This window comes from Phocoena sinus, chromosome 1 (assembly GCF_008692025.1).
Source record: "Phocoena sinus isolate mPhoSin1 chromosome 1, mPhoSin1.pri, whole genome shotgun sequence".
Taxonomy (NCBI): domain Eukaryota; kingdom Metazoa; phylum Chordata; class Mammalia; order Artiodactyla; family Phocoenidae; genus Phocoena; species Phocoena sinus.
This window is the reverse complement of record NC_045763.1, coordinates 54,804,279-54,826,407: the sequence shown is the minus strand read 5'-3', so window position 1 is coordinate 54,826,407 and position 22,129 is coordinate 54,804,279. Positions and strand designations below refer to the sequence as shown.

Genomic DNA, 22,129 nt, shown 5'->3' with positions numbered 1-22,129 from the left:
AGTGGTAAGAGTGGGCATCCTTGTCTTGTTCCAGATTTTAGTGGGAAGGCTTTCAGCTTTTATCATTGAATATTATGTTGGCTGTGGGTTTGTCATAAATAGCTTTTACAATGTTGAGATATGTTCCCTCTAACCACATTTTGGTAAGAGTTTTTTTTATCATGAATGGATGTTGAATTTTATCAAATGCTTTTTCTGCATCTATTGTAATGATCATGTGTTTTGTCTTTGCTTTTGTTGATGTGGTGTACCACATTGATTGATCTGCGTATGTTGAACCATCCCTGTCACCCTGGGATGAATATATTTGATCACAGTGTATGATCTTTTTTATGTGTTGTTAGAATTTTTGCCTCTATATTCATCAAAGATATTGGCCTGTAATTTTCTTTCTTGGTAGTGTCTGGTTTTGGTATCAGGGTGATGGTGGCTTCATAGAATGACTTTGGGAGTGTCCCTTCCTCTTCAACTTTTTGGAAGAGTTTGAGAAGGTTTGGTATAAGTTCTTCTTTGTATGTTTGGTAGAATTCCCCAGTGAAGCCATTGATTCTGGACTTCCGTTTGCAGGGAGTTTTTTTTTTTTTTTTATAGATTCTATTTCACTTCTAGTGATTGGTCTGTTCAAATTACCTATTTCTTTTTGATTCAGTTTTGGTGGGCTTTATGCTTCTAAAAACTTGTCCATTTCTTCTTGGTTGTCCAATTTGTTGGCAAATAATTGTTCATAGTATACTCTTATGGTTTTTTGTATTTCTGCAGTATCAGCTGTTATTTCTCCTTTTTCATTTATTTTGTTTATTTGGGTCCTCTCTCTTTTCTTCTTGGTTAGCCTGGCCAGAGGTTTGTTGATTTTGCTTACCCTTGCAAAAAGCCAGCTCTTCGTTTTATTGATTTTTCCTAATGTGTTTTATCTCTATTTTATTTATTTACTCTCTGATCTTTATTATTTCCTTCCTTGTGTTGACCTTAATTTTTGTTTGTTCTTCTTTTTCTAAGAAGGTGGTAGGTGGTAGGTTAAGTTGTTTATTTAATTCATTGTTGACCCATTGGTTTTTCAGTAGCATGTTGTTTAGTCTCCATGTAATCATTTTTTTCTCATTTCTCTTTCTGTGGTTGATTTCTAGTTTCATGCCATTGTGGTCAGAATAGATGCTTGAAATAATTTCTGTCCTCTTAAATTTGCTGAGATTTGTGTCCTAGTATATGGTCTATCCTAAAGAATGTTCCATATGCACTTGAAAAGAATGTATATTCTGTTTTTTGGATGTAATGTCCTGAAAATAGCAATTAAGTCTAACTGGTCTATTATATCATTTAGGATCTCTGTTGCCTTATTGATTTTCTGTCTGGATGATCTGTCCATTGATGTCAGTGGGGTGTTAAAGTCTTCTACAATTATTGTATTCCCATCAATTTCTCCCTTTATGTCTGTTAGTATTTGTTTTATGTATTTAGGTGCTCCTATGTTGGGTGCATATATGTTAATGGGTGTTATGTCCTCTTCTTGTATTGATCCTTTTATCACTATATAGTGTCCTTCTTTATCTTTCTTTATGGCCTTTATTTTACAGTCTATTTCGTCTGAATATTGCTATCTACCCCTGCTTTCTTGTCATTTCAGTTTGCATGAAATATCTTTTTCCATTCCCTCACTTTCAATCTGTGTGCGTACTTCACCCTAAAGTGGGTCTCTTGTAGGCAGCATATTGTAGGCTCTTGTTTTATTATCCAACCTGCCACTCTATGTCTTTTGACTGGTGCATTTAGTCCATTGACATTTAAGGTAATTATTGATAGATATGCATTTACTGCCATTTTAAACCTTGTTTTCCAGATTTTCAATTTCTTCTTTGTTCCTTTCTTTCTCTTTTTGCTTTTCCTTTGGTGGTTTGATGGTTTTCTTTTGTGTTATGCTTGAGTTCTTTTGTTTTTGTTTTTTGTGAATCTATTATATGTTTTTTGATTTGTGGTTACCCTGTTTTTCAAGTATGTTAACCCATTAGTATATCTACTTGCTTTAGACTGGTAGTCATATAGGCTCAAACACATTCTTAAAAAAAAACCCTAAATTTTCTTACTCCTCTCCGCCACATTTTATTTTGATGTCCTCTTTTTCATATTCATGTTTATGCTTTTGCTGTTCATTGTAGTTATCATTGCTTTCACAAAGAAACTGTTTTTCTGTGTAATGCCTGATTTGACTGTGATTTTCTCTTTCCTATAGATTCTTGTTTCTTTTCTATTTAGAGAAGACCATTCAATATTTCTTTTAGGATAGGTTTAGTATTGCTGTATTCTTTTAGTTTTTGCTTACCTGAAACATTCAGTATCTCTCCTTCTATTCTAAATGATAATTTTTCTGGGTAGAGTATCCTTGGTTGCAGGTTTTTCCCTTTCAGGACTTGGAATATGTCTTGGAACTTGCTTCTGGCCTGCAATGTTTCTGTAGAGAAATCAGCCTTATGGGGCCTCCCTTGTAACTAACTGTGTTTTTATCTTGCTGTTTTTAGAATCCGCTCTTTATCTTTGAGGTTTGCCATTTTAATTATATAATATGTCTTGATATAGTTCTGTTTGGGCTCATCCCGTTTGGGACCCTCTGTGCTTCCTGTACCTGGATATGTTTCTTTCTTTAGGTTTGGGAAGTTTTCAGCCAAAATTTCCTCAAATACATTTTCAATCTCTTTTTCTCTTTCTTTTTCTCCTGCGATCCCTATTATGCATAGAATGGCTTGCTTTATATTATCCTATAGGTCTCATATATTGCTTTCTTTCTTTCTTTTTTTTTTTTTTTTTTTGCTGTTTAGCTTTCTGTCTGCTGTTCTGGTTGGGTGATTTCCATTATTCTGTCTTCCAGATAATTTATTCGTTCTTCTGCATTACTTAGTTTGCTATTTGCTGCCTTTACCTTGGCTTTCATCTCAGCAAGTGAGTTTTCTAATTTTAATTGGCTCCTCTTTTATAGTTTCTAGTTCCTTGTTACAGTGATCTGCATTTCTATCAATAGGCTTTCTTAATTCCTTCAGTGTTTGTTGTTGCTTTGTTTTGTTTATTTTGGCTGCACCATGAGGCTTGCAGGATCTCAGTTCCCCAACCAGGGACTGAACCCAGGCCGTGGCAGTGAAAGTGCTGAATCCTAACTGCTAGACCACCAGGGAACTCCCCCTTCAGTGCTGTTATTACCTCCTCTTTGAACTTGGGATCTAGTAGACTGGAGAGGTCTGTTTCATTGTTTGTCCTTTCAGGGACTTTCTCTTGTTCTTTTCATTGGGAGTCGTTCCTCTGATTCTTCATTCTACTTATACTTCTCTGACTCTGAATTTAGGAGAAACAGGTATCTACTGTGGTCATGAAGGGCTGTTTTTATGTGGGAGTATTCCTGTGTAGCCTACATGAGTCTAATAGTTTTGGTGCGAGGGCTGTTTTTAGTATGGATGCCTGCCACATTTTTCCTCAGTGTGTGCTGGCTGTTATCCCCTTGATAGGGGGTGTGATTGGACTTGTGGTGACCAGTGCCTTTACTGGATGTTGAGCAGGGCCTCCTCTTTGCTCTGTGGCTGTCATAGCCCTGTCAGGGTCAAGGTCTGCTCTTCAGTTGTTGAAGTAGAAGTCCCCAGATCCATTTCTGAGCTGTGGTGTGGGGTAGGTGGGGTTGAAGTATCTCTGCTGGGAGAGCCACTGAGTATTCCTCTGTGGGAGCTGTCCACAAGGTAGTGTGCTCTGGTGTTGTGTGTCAGTTGTTGTGTGCTCACAAAGTACACTGTTGTTGGCACTGCCCTCTGCCCCACCTCAGCCATGGGATTGCAGGCAATCAACCCGTATGTCCCTCAGGTACTGTGTTCATAGGCACCAGGACCCACAGTAGTCACATATAGTCGTGCCTCTGAACCCACTGTGGGGACTAGGGAATCAGCGCAGACCCTGGCCCTGCCTTTGCATGTGCGTGCCTGCAAAGCCCACAGCTGCTAACTCCAGACCTGCCCCAGCCATGGGAGCACCAGTAATCCTCACAGATGTCCCACAGGTGCTGAGCTTACAAAGGTGCTGGCAGCATACATCCACCAAAGTTGCAAAGCCTCTGGACAAGGCTCAGATTTCAGCCCGGCTTCTGAAGTCGAGCAGCCCCTGGAGATTGGCTCAGATTTCAGCTCTGCCTCTGCATGTGGGCAACTGCAGCTTGGTGCTCCCAGAGCTCATGGAGGTGGAGCTGCGCCTGCTGTGAGGTCACTGAAGAATGAGGCTGCTAGTGTAGGGCCCTGCCCTTCCCTTTGCATGCATTAACAACGGGGCTTCTATGGCGGACCTAGGCTTCATCCCGTGCACACCCCCATTTGTGGCCCAGGCCACACTCCAGCCCCTTTGGGCTGTCTCCATGCAGCCAACCCCAGTCCCCTCCCCAGGTCTGTCCGCTGAAGCCCGAGTTTCAGCACCCAGTCACTGTGCACACCAATAGATGCGCATCTCAGGCTGGAGTGTTCAGCAAGGTGGCCAGGACCATCCGTGCTGTTCTCTTTCTGCTCTGCCTGCTGCAAGCCTATTGCTGCACTCTGAGCCTCTGAATCTCCCTTTCTGTCCCGGCTGATCTCCCAGCTGGTGAAGGGGGTTCCCAGGGTGAGGGAACCTTTTCTCTTTCACAACTCCCTCCCAGGGGTACAGGTCCCATCCTGATTCCTTTTTATATTTTCTTTCATCCTACCCAGTTACGTGGTGATCTTTCTTGGTTGTATGAGATCTGCCAGTGTCCAGTAGGTATTCTGTGAGAATTGCCCACATGTAAATGTATTTTTGATGTATTTGTGGGAGGAGGTGAGATCCACATCCTTCTATTCTGCCATCTTGATCTCTCTCTCCAGAAACTTGTTTTAAAACTGTTCAGTTGATCTGCAACAACTCACTTCAATAAACACACTTTTGTAAGTCAGCCAGTGTTGGCTCCTCACTTTTGAAAGTCAAGTAATCACAGACAGACTCATGTAAATAAATATACCACTGAGTGCCAACCAGTCAACAGTCTCACCTGAGTAACCATGCTTCCCCAAAACACTTTATAAATAAGATGAACATTCTGCTTTGCATAGAGAAACTACACCTGACCAGATAGCTCTCCCTTGTAGTAAGCAATCAATTCATTTTTTGTCTTTTTATTCCAGCTACTGAGTGGTGGTCTCATCATCCTTTGACATTTTCACTGTATAAATTATTTTTTTTAACCTTTGGAACATTCAGTGATATGAATATATTACCTATTCAATAAAAAAATAAAATTTAAATAAAAAGATCTTTGTCTCAGAAATCCTTCTTGCCTATGACTTCAGAAGTCAACGACATCAGCAAATGTTATAAAATGTCTTAATTTGCTCTTAACTAATTCCTTTGTTAAGTGAAAGCATGTGTAGCAGACACAATATTATTCACAGATTAGATGCTGATTTTGCACCATGCTTAAAAATGTGAGATTCACTAAATGTTAGGTTAAAGTAGGATGTAAAAAGTTACTGGAACTATTCACCTCTTATTAATAGAAATGGCAAAAAATATTACAGAGAACTTCTCAGAAAACAAATTTATGAGGAATGTTAAATGATGTCAAAACTAGGAACTAAACCAAAGACTCAATACACCCAAAACTTAAAATTTGTTGGTGGTAGTGTTACCCTCTGAGGTTGATTTATTTATAGAAAGGACAGATACTATTTTTAATTTATAAACAAATGTATTGTTATCTAATTGTGTGGTCTAAAACTATTAAATCCTTTATTCTAAACTTTATTAAAGGACACAAAAAGATACAATTTAAGAAATAGGCCTAATTTTTATTATTCCTCTGGTTTATTGTGAGTCTTATTCAACTTTTATACCTTATCATGTTAATAAATAATAATAATGATAGCTAATACATACACAGTGCTTTCTATGAGCCAAGTGCTGTTCCAAGTGTTTTACAAATATTAACCCAAGGAGTACCTCTGTAAAAAGATCAGAATTCCAGTTCTCATCCAGACATATTCTCCTTATTATATGAGAGCCTTTATTCTATTAGGACAAAGAGTCTCTGAATAGAAATGAAATTTTAGCAACTCAAATAGCCATCGCCAATTAAGAAATATAATTTTTTATATTACCAATCTTTTTCCTGCACATCATATGCTCAAACTCCTGTTGTTCCTGAATTACTTAAATGTTGGCAGTAACTAAATTTCAGGTAAGAACTTGTATAAACTAGCAGAAACATACTGTTGTACCCAGGATTCATTCACGTATTGAAGTTCAAGGATTTTAGAGCCCAATTCAAAAGTCCTGTGTCAGGAAAATGCTCATGGGGTAAAATATTATGTACATTAAACCCACTGAAAAACTTCAAGATTGTTTTACCTCTGTCAGTTCCAGAGCTTTATTGTAGCCCATTGAGTGCAGAGTTACCCAAAGGTCATGAGGATCTCCTTCTCCATCATAGGCTTCCATTAGATTCAGATTCATAAAGCCCTGTCTTGTTAGTTCATTCTTCTTTGTATCGAAGTTCTCTGTCAAAACAACCAGAAGTTTCTTTCTTACATAATTTAAAAATTCATACACTTACTAAAATGTCTATTATATATTAGTATTCACAAATGTTTATTTTAAAGGAGGCCTTAGGAATCTGTGAGCACTACAAAAGTGAAATAAGAATGACTCAAAACATGTTTGAGACATACTGTTCTAATTTTCCACAATAAGCACTGTCACAGTGCATGATTTAGTTTTTCAACAAGATCTGAAGTCAAAAATATATTCCAAAATCAGAGGAAACTTTAATTTTTCTGGGTAAATTCCAACCTGCCTGCTTATCTAAAGTATATACTGACATATATTTCAAAAATTAGTATATGTGCTGCCAAATCCAGCGGTGTATTTCAAAAATTAAAATGCTTCTTATATATTTGCCACTTAAACCCAAATGAATTTGATGTAATACCCCCCAAACTACTGGTGTTTCAAAAGGGAAATGTGGATGGTGCCAGGTTTAAGGAGACTGCTATATTCTAAACTGCTTTAATTTTAACTGAATTGTCCACTGGTCCCTAAAAAACTGTTAGATAATGGGGAACACTTTGGAGTCCACGAATGTCCCAGACAAATCTAAGTACCCATTTTAACATTGTTTATAAGCATAAATTCATGAAGAAATATCTAGATATATATAATTCCTGACTGTTTCTATAATATAGACAATAAACAGCTACTCATTTTAGATTACATTCTGTTAATTGTCCTACAACAAAGAAAGATCTTATTTTCCAACTCCCATCTGTAATATACCCAAGGAAAATGGGTACTCTTATTTGAGATATCTCTTTTGTACACATTACTGTGAGAAAAGAGGCAGAGACATAACTGCTTAAAACTGGTTGACTGATTAATACTTTAAAATGTTCAGAGTTTGGAAAGTGACTCATAACTTTTGTAAGGAAAAAAAGTAAATGTAGATTAAATTAGATCATAGAAAGACATGGTAGCCACTAAAATGGAAGCTGGAGCTACTAAGTAGAAAAGCAAGATAAAAAAATTAATATTTGATATATAATACAAAGAAATTATTACTTTCAAGAAAAATGTACCTAGATACTATGCTATAGAGACTATCAATAATCTACTTTTAAAACTTAAAATGATCAATTCTCCATTAAGTTTTTAAAGTTTATTAATACCCAACTTCAAGACTTACATTAAAGCTACAGTAATCAAGACAGTGTGGTACTGGTGACAGATGAGACAAACAGATCAGTGGAATAGAGAACTCAGAAAATACTCATACAAATATATTCAACTGATATATGACAAGGGAACAAAGAGAATCAAAATATTATATCATTAAAGTTACAGGATGATTACATCCTCCTAAAAATAATACTCTATTATGTGTGTTATCAATCTTGTTAATTGAAGTTTACTATTATAAATCAATATACATTTCTTGTTACTGATTACAGTATATAAACTGTCAGTTAAAAAGAGATGTATTTTTAAAAACCTTTATATTAATAATATTTCTACCTTACTTGCTGTTTAGATAAACAGACTTATCAGACTCCCCTCTGGCTCACTGACTGCCAAGCTTAGACCATTTCAAGAACCAGAGGATTAGGACACATTAATACCCCAGTGACAGCAACATGTGAGTTAATCTCTCTCCTGACTGCATTCTAGCCTCCTCAACTTCTTGTTCTGTGATCTATAGTTGGCTGTGGCTTTCTGGCTTTCCCCTTTGACCTTTTAGTCCTTGGCTTAAATATACAAGCTCTAGCCTCTTCCCAGACTCCTCGCAAGTGACAACTGACTTTGCCTCGCTCTCAGTATTTTTCTTTGCCTATCTTAGCATTTTTGGCTTTTATACGTCCATCGATGGACTTTCTTAATTCAACTCAAATACAAAAAACAAAAGAATTCTTAAGATATATAAACGACTTCCTGGAAACCTCTTAATTTTCAGTAAAACTCTAGCCTATTAGCTCTTTGCTGCCCTCTCCTGGGCGCAGTTTGGTTCTCTCAACCATTTCAGTCCCTTTGCTATCAGAGGTAAGACAAACTTTTTTACATTCTAAGCTCCAAAGAACATAGAAATTATGATTAATTAATTCACATTTTATTTTAACTTGAGTACTACACCAACTACTAATTTAAGGAAAATAAATGTTTAATTTTTTATGGTCTACAAACAATGCTACTACTTTTAAACTGTCCCAATTGCTATAATATTCCATGGAGAAATTTGACATTTCACTTCTTAAGGATGAAAGGGTGTGTGTATGTATATATATATATATATATATATATATATATATATATGTTTTACATAACCATTAAGAAAAAGAAAAGTGCTTACCTCTGCAGACAGCCCAAGCATCTTCATCACATTTCTCACCACTTGTTCTCAGTTCAAAAAAATTATATTCTTCAAGGCTGAGAAGACCATTTCCATCTAAATCAATCACTTCAAATATATCTGATAAAGTTGACCTAAAATTACAAAAAATAGCAAATTATTTGTCTCTAAGGCAACTAGACTGAAAAAGGTTTCTATGAGGATAACTTTCAAAAGGAAGTAATATAAAGGCATTAAACAATATTTGTAATGATCTTATCTACTAAACAGAAACAGATTCACAGACACAGAGAACAGACTTATGGTTGTCAAGGGGGAGGGAGAGTGGGGGAGGGTTGGATTGGGAGTTTGGGACTAGCAGATGCAAACTATTATATATAGAATGGATAAACAACAAGGTCCTATTGTATAGCACAGGGAACCATATTCAATATCCTATAATAAACCATAATGCAAAAGAATAAAATAAAAAACGATATTTGTGAATGATAAAATTAATGTATCCAAATATATATGTTACTCAGTCTAGTACTACATGACATAAACAAGTTTCCAAAGCAACCCCAGCATGTCAACATGTAGTAGGAACTCAAAGAGAAGTTCCCTTCTTCTTTTCTCCTTTGTCCATCTACTTTCTTCTTCCTCTCTACCTGCAGCCAGATCTTACTGTGTACATGTATGGTATGGGAGAACTACCCTATTTGGATTTCATATTTGATAGCTATCTAAGTCAATAGTGCAACTAGCAGGACTTATTTCTAGTGGATGAGAAATCAGTAGATACGCAACTAAAGTTGACTTGCCAAATGTATGGAACCCAGAAATGAATGGCAATCCCAGACCTATGAGTAGAAGGTCACTTTCAGATGCCTAGTGGATGAGTTGAGCTATTGATTAGAATGTGGGGTTGGGATTTGCAGCTAGCCAAAGGAAAGGATGGAAGACAGGCTACTGATATATATCCAGTCTAGATGTTATAGCTCTTAACTTTAATAAACAAAACTTACCTAAATTCCTTTGTGAGAAATAATTCCCCTGTTTCATCTCTATATACAAGTTGGGCTTCTTCTGTTATTGGTTTTATTTCTTTCTTTAGCCTGCAGCCAGTTGTGGAAGGAATTAACCAGTAAATTCCAGGTCCTAGTTCACCAGTCCACCCAAACATCTTTTCCAAAAGAATTTTAAAAACAAACAAACAAACAACCACCATGAGTCTTAATGACTTTTAATCTTTCTTATGAAAGGGAAGCATTAGAAACAGTTTCTTTTTATACCAATATTCACCAATTCTATTATGGTTCTATCAATGTTTTATAGGCTTCAAAATCTTTTTGTTAATGGTAAGGCTAATAATATTAGATGTAGTACTTTACATATTTTAAAAACAAATGCCTAAAGCTGTAACAGGTTAGAAGTTATATAACTTCTAAATCTTCCCAATAATCTTCAAAGATGTTTTTTATGCAAATATTTCAACAGGAAGCAAAGAGAAAAATCTTAGAGGAATTTTTCTGGGTTATAGTTGCCTAATTTGATTCAAATATAAACATATGATTTGTAATTCAGATTGCTATGACACAACATAAAAATTAAATATATTTTAAGAGTTCACTATTTGTATGAATTAGCCATATTTGTAAAAATACAATTATGTGGACAAAAGCACTGGAATTTTACTACTATTTATGTAATATGGACTATAAAACAAGAAGGCAGAGTCCCAGATAAACCTACCTTATACAAAATTCTTTTCCATCACAGGATATTTATAATGAGTGCCAAGACATTTGTATAGGAAAACATTTTATTCTCCTGTTCTATAAGAAAAAGCAAAATGGCATCCCTCTATGAACCTTCTAGGTGCTTTCTGGAGCCCAATGCCTTCCTATAAAACCTAGGGATTGTCTCTGTCAAATATATTAAACCTAAGCATTTCCTAGTCGTGTATAATATCTAAGCAAGTAGCCATTTGCCCTTCAGCACAGAATAACCCTAGGGAATTCTGTCTGGTATTGTGTCTAAAACTCCTTTCCAATCCCAGGTTTACTTTAGGTCATCCTGGGGACTCATATACAAAACAAAGTTGCTCATCCAAATTCTGGGTTCGGCCCTATTTCTACCCTCACAAGTCAGAGGAACCATAATCATCCTAAAGTGACCATGTCCTATTTTGATAAAAGAAGGAATCCAATAAAAGTGAGGGCCATTTTGAAAACTAAAGATTGACCAAACCCATCTTTTGGAAATCATAATCTTTTAGATTGGCCAGATGTTGACTGATATCCAGGAATGAAAAGTAGTTCTTGCTGTTTCCTAATATATATTATCCCTTGAACCTCCCTTATCTCTACATATAAACTTGAACTGCCACAGTGGTTGGCAAATGGAAAGTCTTTCATGGGCACAAAACTCCTCTTAAAGAAAATAATTGTGAAACTAAAACTAAAAATCCTTTGTAAATATGACATATTAAAGATAAACAGAGGCCTATAGGAAAGAGGTAAATAGAAACTCATTCAAATTTTATTATAGGCTTGCTATGTACTAACATTTTTATACATGTAATCTCGTAAGAAAGTAATTTTTAGCAAAACAAAGTGGGAAAGCTATTGTTTTAGACAATGCTTTATCTTGAATTTAACTTTAGTCAGTTTTGAAGAACAGTTTAATCAAAACATTAACTGCTGTCATTTTATTTGTTTCTTGCCTATAACTATTCTTGTCTGTTGGAAGCCAACAATAAATACTTTTATATAACATTCCATCAGGGAAATGTTTGTCTGTCGTTGGGCCTATATAAAGATTAAATATGATATTGCAGTAAGCCCTTGAATAGTATTATTCCTGTTATTGTGTAGCAGATATATTTTGTAGTCCTCATAAAACAAATAGCCACATTTATGTATCTGCCTCACATATTTGGCCTCTGAGTAAATATATAATTAGAAAAGATCAGAACAACCCCATGGGCAACATATAAAATCATTTGAAAGCATTTCTTCAGATCAATCTATTTTTGGACCCTATGAGTCAAGCCTGAGGATAGTAATCTTGAAGTTTTTCTTTTTTGCAATAGTAGTATAAGTAAGACAAACATCTAGAGGAACTTTTTCAAAGCCTTGAATTTCTTGTATTTAGGGGAAAAAAATCCACTGGCATCAATCATTTTTATTGAGTATAACAAAAAAAATATTCATATGTGGGGTATCAGGGCATTAGAAAAGAGGAAAGTGAAGTACAATGTCACACTTATAAGTTATGAAGCCAAAATGGCCAATCAATCCTCAGTTTTTAAATCTCAGCAAATAAGAAAAAGTCCTTCACAATTAATAAAACATATGTAATATGAATAGTGATTACTGTATATACCTTAATTGGAAGGGAAGATAAAAAGTTTTAAAATATATAAAAAAATGATTATTTTCCTCAAACTTGAGGTCATACTATATTTTTAACTAAACATTGGAAAATAAATATGTATACCTCTCTATTTCGTAGTTCAGTAAAACACATGAGCTGTAGATTTGCTTGACCCTCATTTTCCTTAAGAATATACAGGGCAGTATCAACTGATAACCAAGGGGATGGTTTTCCTATAAACAAAAAAACCCAAACATCTTAAAATAAGCAATCACTACTTACTCTTTCCTATTTAAAAAAGTAGTGGTTTCTTTCCCATTCGGATTTCTTTTTTAGAAATACACATCCATTTTTATAAACATCATAGCATTTGCAATAAGGCATATACCTATACACAATGAAATTGTTAGAAACATTCTCTATATACACACTTTCTAAAAATCATAACTTTTCTTAAACTCATCAGAAAGCTAAGGTTGCAAGGTAACCATGTAGGCTGAAATCCAAGGACAAACAAACCCTTTTAAGAAGAGAGAAGATGCAAGCACTGGCTTACCTGTAAAGGAGCACAGGAGGAAGAGATGTTAGACATCATCTATATGCTGTTAACTCCAAAATTTGTATCTCCTGCTAGGACCTTTCCTCTGAACATTAGACCCATATACCCAACTGCCTATTTGACATTTCCACTTGGATTTCTATGTCTAAAACTGGCTTTCCCAAACATCTGAAAAAAAAAAACAAAACTGTCCATCTATACTCTTTTCTATCTCAGATAAGAGTAACTCATTCCTTCCAGTTGCTAAAACCCCAAATCCTGGAATCATCTTTAACTTTTCCCTTCTCTCACATATCATAACGAAGCCTCAGGAAATGCTATGGTTTGACCTTCAAAATATATCCAGAATCTCTACTTCTTATACCCTCTACACCCCAGTTCAAAGCAACACCAGTCCCCTCTTAGAATTCTGCAATAGAGTCCTAGCTGGACCCCTTGCTTTCTGTACCTTCAATCTGTTTTCAATACAGCAACCTGACTGCTCTTGTTAAAATATGTCAGATTATGTTCCATCTCTATTTAAAAATCCTCTAATACAGTTGAAAGTTGGAAGAATGTTGCTTCCACCCTAACAATGAGAAAAAATGCATGAAATACAAAATTATAACATTTCTTGAACCTGTCAGAGCTGAGGTCACAGGACAACCAAGCAGCCTGAAATCCAAGGAAAGACAGACCCCTCCAAGGAGAGATGAGATGCAAGCACTGGCTTATTGGTGGTGGCACACAGGAGAACGAGATGTCAGGTGTATAAGTGGAAAAAAAGAGAGAGCAGAAGAGATAAAGATGGAAAATTATCTGAAAGTAATGAGACAACAAGCCATAAATCTAAGAAACTCAGAGAGCCGTTAGTAGGATAAATCTAAGAAACTCAGAGAGCCGTTAGTAGGATAAATACCAAAAAGATAAACACAAACAAACAAACAACCAAAAAACCTCCCCAAAACTCAAAAACAGCATCAACAACAACAACAAAAAACCCCAAAACACCAAGACACATATTCAAACTACTGAAAATCAAAGATGAAGAGTAAATCTTGATGGCAGCCTCCTAAGGGTTCCTCTTTTCTCTCAGAGTAAAAGTCCAAGTTCTCATTATGGCAAAAAACAAAACAAAACTCTACCTGATTTTTGTCCTTGTTTCTCCCTGTCTTCAGCCCCTACACTCTCTCCTTACTTACTTCAATATACCAACTCTAGCCACCTTGTTGTTCTTCTAACACCAAGCACACTCTCACCTCAGAGCCTCTGAACAGAGGATTCCCTCTACCTGTCACTTCCTCCACTCTTCACCCATCCCCTTCCACCAGCCTACATCCACAAAACTTACTCCCTTGCCTCCTATGGAAGACAGCAAAAATGGCCATCCCTCTCTGTATCCACAACCCCTTGCAATGTGACTTTGTAGCTCTTCCATCAAGATATCAAATTTATTTCTCCACCTTGTAAATCTGTACTTGCCTTTTGACTTGCTGTGCACAACAGAATGTAACAGAAGTAATGTGCTGGTTCTGAGCCCAGGCCTATGGTGCTTCTGCTTTCTCTCTTAGAGTCCTGTTATACCATAAGAACAAGTCCAGGCTAACTTACTAGAGGGTAAGAGACTATAAAAGGCTGAATCAAGTTGTCTCAGCTGAAACCCATACAAGGGAAAGGGCCCAGCCAAGATAAGTTAAAGCCAGCCACCAGTTAACCTGCAGCTGATCAAAGATGCATGAGTAAGCCCTATAGAGAAAAGCCAAGCCCAGCTCAGACCAAAAGAACTGCTCATAAGCAAACAAACGTTTAATTGTTTAAGCCACTGAGTTTTGGGGTAGTTTGTTACACAGCAGTTGATAATTAATACACCTCTTTCAAAATCTGCTCAAATGTCAACCTCTAATGAAGCATACACTAATACTCCCTTTCAATGGCAACTCATATTCCCTCGTATTCACAATGCCCCTTTTCCTCTACGTTTTTCCCATAGCACTTATCACCTTCTAACACACAATGTCATTTACTATTTATTATGGGTTTTTTTTTTGTTTGTTTGTTTTGTTTCTTTGCGGTAGGTGGGCCTCTCACTGTTGTGGCCTCTCCCGTTGCGGAGCACAGGCTCCGGACACACAGGCTCAGCGGCCATGGCTCACGGTCCTAGCCGCTCCGCGGCATGTGGGATCTTCCCGGACCGGGGCACGAACCCGTGTCCCCTGCATCAGCAGGCAGACTCTCAACCACTGCGTCACCAGGGAATCCCCTACTATTTATTATGTTTATTATTTATTGTTTATTTCCTCCACTAGAATGTAAGTTCATAAGGGCAGGGATTTTGTATTTTTTTTTTTTTTTTGGATTTTGTATTTTTTGTACTCTGATGTATCTGTATCTTAAGCACCTAAAATGATACTTGGTTTATAAGGTCTTCAATAAATATTTGATAAATAAATGAAAAAAAAATCTTCTTCATAAGAATACAGAGAATAAACAACTACATTGAATTTGCAGACCTATCTTGATACTTTTATCTGAAAAATGACTATTGTAATTGTCATTTAGAAGTATCAATTACCAGGGCTTCCCTGGTGGTGCAGTGGTTAAGAATCCACCTGCCAATGCAGGGGACATGGGTTTGAGCTCTGGTCCGGGAAGATCCCACATGCAGCAGAGCGATTAAGCCTGGGTGCCACAACTACTGAGTCTGCGCTCTAGAGCCCATGAGCCACAACTACTGAGCCCGCGTGCCATATCTACTGAAGCCCGCGCACCTAGAGCCCGTGCTCGGCAACAAGAGAAGCCACCGCAATGAGAAGTCCACGCACCTCAACGAAGAGTAGCTCCCGCTCGCCACAACTAGAGAAAGCCTGCGTGCAGCAACAAAGACCCAATGCAGCCAAAAATAAATAAATAAATTTATTAAAAAATTAAAATAAAAAAAATTAAAAGTATCATTTACGAAATGTTGTAAGTGTCCTACAATATATACAGTGAAAACTTTCAGAATCTCTACTTTAGGAGGGAAAAGTAATGTAAGTGGGGAAGAATCCTCTAGTAAGTAGATGTTTATATGTAAACATAATAAAAGAAAAATAAAGATTGATACTTAGAACAATAACATTAAAAGGATATCTAGGGAAAGCACCCATATAGCCATTTTTCACTAATTAAAAATTATGTAATAACCACTGTAGACACTAGGAAATTATTAATTTTTATCTAGCATTGATGTATAGAAAAAGAATATTACCAGGGATATGAAAATTATTAATAAGGATTGTCTAAGTCATATGACATGGCACTTTGAAGGTATTCAAAAATACCTGCAGTTCATATTTGTCCCAAATTATGCTCCTATAGAAGTTGTCTCATGCATATTAATTTAAAAAATTGATAAATGGATAAAGCTAAGGACTTATTAGCAGATAAAAAGTTAATTCTATGTCAAAAGGAAACCAGGTAACATTTTGTTCTCATTTTTAAATAAATTAAAACAAAAATACTTTAAACATGTCCAAAACAATTTACTTTCTTTGCATAATATGACAACCCAGTCGATGTACAAACGACTTTCTTTAAGTGTATTGCAATATGTAACCACATGTTTCTTAGGCAGATCATTTTCTTCACTAACTAGAACCATCAAATACTTACATAAGTATTTTCAAAGTGGGCATAAATTGATATTTTTTTAAAAATACAGAAAATTTAAACTTGCCTTCAGCTTGACTCAGGTTTAATGGCTTAATTGTTAGATAAACCAGGGATCTCTGAGCTATTTGCATCCTATATTGATGACTAATGATTTCACCATCTTCTTCTAAGAAAAAGCAACCTTTTGATTGTACACAACGCCACTCCTGAAATGAAGGAAAACTTTTTTCAAACAATATTTATTACAAGTTTCCAGCATGAAGAGCAATGAGAAAAAACCTAGGGAACATATAAAAGAAATGTCAACTAGAGCCAGTGCCCTCCAGGAATTTGCAACATCATTAAGAGGCAGCATTTAGATAACAAAAAGTTAGGAAAAGATATAATGGAGAGGAGAAATATGAAAAATACAGTTAATGAGAGCTGGAAAAGTACTGAAACAAAGTAATAAATGAACATGCTGCTGCAATAATCAGGGTGAGATTAGTGCTTAGAGCATACTAAGAATGAAGAAGTAAGGATTGTTAAAACTGATATGTTGAAAGAAAAAGTGAAAGGACTTTATATTTAAAAGATAAAGTATAATAAACCAGAATAATTGCTTCAAGTCTAGGTAACTAAAAGACTGAATTCATTTCACAGCTATAGCAAAATGCTGATAAATACCAGTTTTGAGAAAGACCTCTCTATATAATTATCTCTACTACCTCTTGGTCTCAAATTCCTTCTCCTAGTTCCAAACAAACATGCTTACATGTGATCTCATAACTAGAACTTCATAACAGGTTTTACTTGAAGATGGCACTTTCTGCAGAAAGTAAAGGATTCTTTGTTGAAGGTATGAGAAATTGTTCCATTACCATAGATGTGAGCAAAAATGCTTTCCACTTTATCATTAGTAGGCTTGCCTACCTATAAGACATATTTCTGTTCCACTCCTAATGGCTTCCAAAAATAGAATATTAATGAGGTTTTGAAGTGACTATATAAAGGATGATTTTGAAAAATTATCTGTTAGTATATTTAAATAATAAGCTCAAGGCTTTAATAATATTAAGATAACAACTGAAAAGGCATGCATTAGCTATGTAACAATAATATCAAAAATATTATTAATCCTGGGACTTCCCTGGTGGCACAGTGATTAAGACTCCACTCTCCCAATGCAGGGCGCCTAGGTTCAATCCCTGGCCAGGGAACTGGATCCCACATGCATGCTGCAACTAAGAGTTCATGTGCCACAACTAAAGAGCCCACGTGCCGCAACTAAGGAGCCAGTGAGCTGCAACTAAAAGGAACCCACCTGCTGCAACTAAGACCTGGCACAACCAAATAAATAAATATTTTTTTAAAAAAATTATTAATCCATTTTAGAAGGATTTACTATGGCACTGAAGAGTCAAGAACAAACATTATTTACATTGATATTGATATCTTACTCACATTTTTAAAGGCTAAACTATCTTAACATATACTTACACACTACTTTTCTACTATGTAAATTATAATTACATTTATATTTTATATTATTTTACTGGTACCAAAATACATTTAAAATTAGAAATTTAAAAATAAGGAAAAAAAGTCCCCATAGTTCTACCACCCTAGTTTGATTCTTATGTAATCATTCCTAATACTGACTTTATATAAAAACCTATTTTTTACATTCTAATTAATATTATTTTATGTCCTGCCTTTTTCATTTAATGTTATATCTGAAACATTGTGCTATTGAAAAGGAACAAAGTTGAAGAACTCACATTTCCTGATTTTACTACAAAGCTACATTAATCAACACAGTGTGATACTGGCATAAAGACAAACATATAGACCAATGGAACAGAAAAGATAAACCAGAAATAAACTCTCACAAATATGGTCAAATGATTTTCAACAAGGGTGCCAATGCAATTCAAATTTCAACAAATGGGGCTGCGAAAACTGGATATCCCTGTGCAAAATAATCACTTTGAACCCTTACCTTATACCATAAACTAAAATTAACACAAAATGGATCTAAGACTTAAATGTAAGTACTAAAATTACAAAACTCTGAGAAGAAAACATAGGGCAAAAGCTTCATGACATTAGATTTGGCAATGATTTCTTGGATATGACACTCCAAAAGCATAGGCAACAACAAACATATATAGATAAACTGAATTCATCAAAATTAAAACACCTGGGCTTCCCTGGTGTCACAGTCATTGAGAGTCTGCCTGCCGATGCAGGGGACGCGGGTTCGTGCCCCGGTCTGGGAAGATCCCACATGCCGCGGAGCAGCTAGGCCCATGAGCCATGGCCACTGAGCCTGCGCGTCCAGAGCCTGTGCTCCGCAACGGGAGAGGCCACAACAGTGAAAGGCCCACGTAGCGCAAAAAAAAAAAAAAAAATTAAAAACCCTTTGTGCATCAAAGGACACTATCAACACAGTGAAAAGGCAACACACATAGTGGGAGAAAATATCTGCAAATCATATATCTGAAATGGAGTATTATCCAGATTATACTAAAAACTCCTACAACTCAACAACAAGAAACCAAAAAAAGAAACCAACTAAAAAATGGCCATAGGGCTTGAACAGATATTTCTCCGAAGAAGATACATAGATGGCCAATAAGCATATGAAAAGATGCTCAGCATTATCATTAGAGAAATGCAAATCAGAACCACAATGAGTTACCACCTCATACCCACTAGGATGGCTAATAAAAAAAAAAAAACAGACAATAACAAGTGCTGACAAGGACGTGGAGAAATTGGAACACTTGTGCATTGCTCATAGGAATGTAAAGTGAAGAAGCCACTGTGGAAAAGGTTTGACAGTTCCTCCCCAAAAATTAAACATAGAATTACCATATGATCTAGCAATTCTACTTCTGGGTACATATCCAAAAGAACTGAAAGCAAAGACTCAAATATATAAAATGTCCATTGACGAATGGATAAACAAAATATGGTATATACCTACAATGGGATATCATTCAGCTTTAAAAAGGAATGAAATTCTGACACATGCTACACATGGGTGAACCTTGAGGACATATGCTAAGTGAAGTATGCCAAAACAAAAGCAAAAGGACAAATATTGTATGCTTTCACTGATATGAGGTAGCTAGGATGGTTAAATTCAGAGACAGAAAGTAGAACGGCATTTGCCAGGAGCTGAGGGCAGGAGGAAATGAGGAGTTATTGTTTAATGGGTACAGTTTCAAGTGGAGGTGATGAAAAAGTTCTGGAGATGGATGGTGGTAGTGGTCTTACAACAACACAAATGTATTTAAGGCCACAGATTCATACATTTAAAAATGGTTAAAATGGTAATTTTTATGTTCTGTGTATTTTAGCACGATAAAAAAAAAATTTTGCTAAGCAATATTCAAATTTTCAATTTAACTGGTTCTTTTATTACCCATTGAGTTTATATACCATTACTTAACTATTTCTAAAGTGTTGGACATGTAGGTTATCAGTATAGATAATGCTAAAATGAATACTATTTTGTCTAAATGCTTTTCTTCTGATGCATATCCTTTGGAAGAATTTCTAAGCAAAAAGTATGTGGGGACTTCCCTGGTGGTGCAGTGGTTGGGAATCCGCCTGCCAATGCAGGGGACACGGGTTCAAGCCCTGGTCCGGGAAGATCCCACATGCCGCGGAGCAGCTAAGCCCGTGTGCCACAACTACTGAGCCTGCGCTCTGGAGCCCACGAGCCACAGCTGCTGAGCCCATGTGCCACAACTACTGAGGCCCACATGCCTAGAGCCTGTGCTCTGCAACAGGAGAGACCAGCGCAATGAGAGGCCTGTGCACCCCAGGGAAAAGTAGCCCCCACTCACCACAACTAGAGGAAGTCCGTGTGCAGCAACAAAGACCCAACACAGCCAAAAATAAATAAAATAAAAATAAACAAACTTTTTAAAAAGTATGTGTATTTTTAAGGCTAATGACATATGTTCATACCGCTTTATAAAAGTGATGCAACTTTACAGTTGTGATAATTTGATAATTTGTTATTACCATAACTTGGTCAGTAGTGTTACCATTAAAAAATTCGTTAGTGGTTGGGGATGCTTTCTTAAGCTAGGTGTGAGTACATAAAATATTCATTATAGCATTACATATATTTTTGTATATGGTATTGTTAATGATTTTTTACAATAATTTATATTAACGTAATAAAATATAATAAATTAAAATGGTATTGTAATGATTTTTGCATTAATTTCCCTAATTACTAGCAAGGTTGAACATTTCCCCATGTGTTTATAATTTTGTCTCCTTCTGTGTGAACTGCCTATTTATCCCTTATCGTCATAGATCTATTGTGGACTTGGTATTTTTCTTACATATTTTAATAAGTTATTTTGATTATTTTAGGTATTAATCACCTTTGTAAACTTTGATGCATGTATTTTCTCTATTTCCTTTAATTTTAGCTTTGGTTATTTTTCAATTATGTAAGTTTTCCATTTTTATATTCATCTTTTCTTTGGAGATTTCTTCTTAAACTGAATTTTAAGAAATTATCATTATTGCTAAACTATTACTCAAGCTTTTAGTCAGTCATTAGTCACATGCACTGTCACACCTTTGGGGTATAAAAGATATGTGTACTGGGCTTCCCTGGTGGCACAGTGGTTGAGAGTCCGCCTGCCGATGCAGGGGACACGAGTTCGTGCCCCGGTCTGGGAAGATCCCACATGCCGCGGAGCAGCTGGGCCCGTGAGCCATGGCCGCTGAGCCTGCGCATCCAGAGCCTGTGCTCCGCAACGGGAGAGGCCACAACAGTGAGAGGCCCACGTACCGCAAAAAAAAAAAAAAGATATGTGTACTTTTAATTCTGAGAAATTAAAATGTGACCTTAAATTATTGGAATTCATCTTCACAAGTATACTGCCCATGACAGAAACAAGTCATTATACATGATATTTCAACAACGTCCCTATAAGACAATATGGGGTAGATATAAATTAGTCATTTTAATAAACAGACAAATTGAGATACCCATAGATTATATGGGTTCACAGTTATACAAGGAGTTTGTAGAAATATTAGGTGTAGAGTCTAAGACTTCTGGATCAAAGCTTTACCATTAAATCATGTTTCTAAAAGAAAATATACTCAAGGTACTAAATTCAAAATTTTTATAACACAATGAAGTTCAAAGTTGGGCTTGAGTCAAAAGTTCAACTGTTAATGATGAGTAAGAGTATGTACAGACTTTCATTTAGCCTCCCTGTAAATCTCTTGGATGGGAATGTATTATTGACTAACAACAGATGCTGACATTATTTCAAAGCCAATTGTCCTGAACATAATCAACATGACCTTGGACGATGATGACTGCCACAGATAAGAAAGGAAAGATACAATCATATGGAATTTTGAGACAGTTTGAACTAAGATTCTGACATCAAATGGAAAACACTTAAACTGTTTTCCTTTCAATCAATTTTTTAAAAATAATTATTTATTTGGTTGCACCAGGTCTCAGTTGCAGCAGGCAGGCTCCTTAGTTGCAGCACACATGGAATTTAATCTAATATAACTTATGAATATATTTTTTACATTTACCCAACTGGAATGGTAAAGGATACTAGTTTAGAATTACAGAATATTAAAGGTAGAAGTCTAAAAAGCAATTCAGTCAGACTTCTCTTTTGACTGATGAAACTCTGAAAAATAAAATGATATGCTTAATTCTCGTTGCAATCAAT

At 36.0% G+C, this 22,129-nt stretch overlaps 1 protein-coding gene across 2 annotated transcripts in view; it reads right to left on the bottom strand.

The window, feature by feature from the left end:
- The window catches only part of EFCAB7 (EF-hand calcium binding domain 7), a 50,710-nt gene that overhangs the window by 11,738 nt on the left and 16,843 nt on the right, over positions 1–22,129 (bottom strand). The window contains exons 7-11 of one of the 2 annotated variants that reach the window (XM_032611527.1): positions 16,474–16,615; positions 12,344–12,453; positions 9,868–10,025; positions 8,861–8,994; positions 6,373–6,521 (exon numbers count right to left, since the gene is read on the bottom strand). In XM_032611527.1, the coding sequence (XP_032467418.1) occupies positions 6,373–6,521; positions 8,861–8,994; positions 9,868–10,025; positions 12,344–12,453; positions 16,474–16,615 (693 nt within the window). The remainder of the gene's footprint in view (positions 1–6,372; positions 6,522–8,860; positions 8,995–9,867; positions 10,026–12,343; positions 12,454–16,473; positions 16,616–22,129) is intronic. The other variant, XM_032611535.1, reaches the window with a different exon arrangement.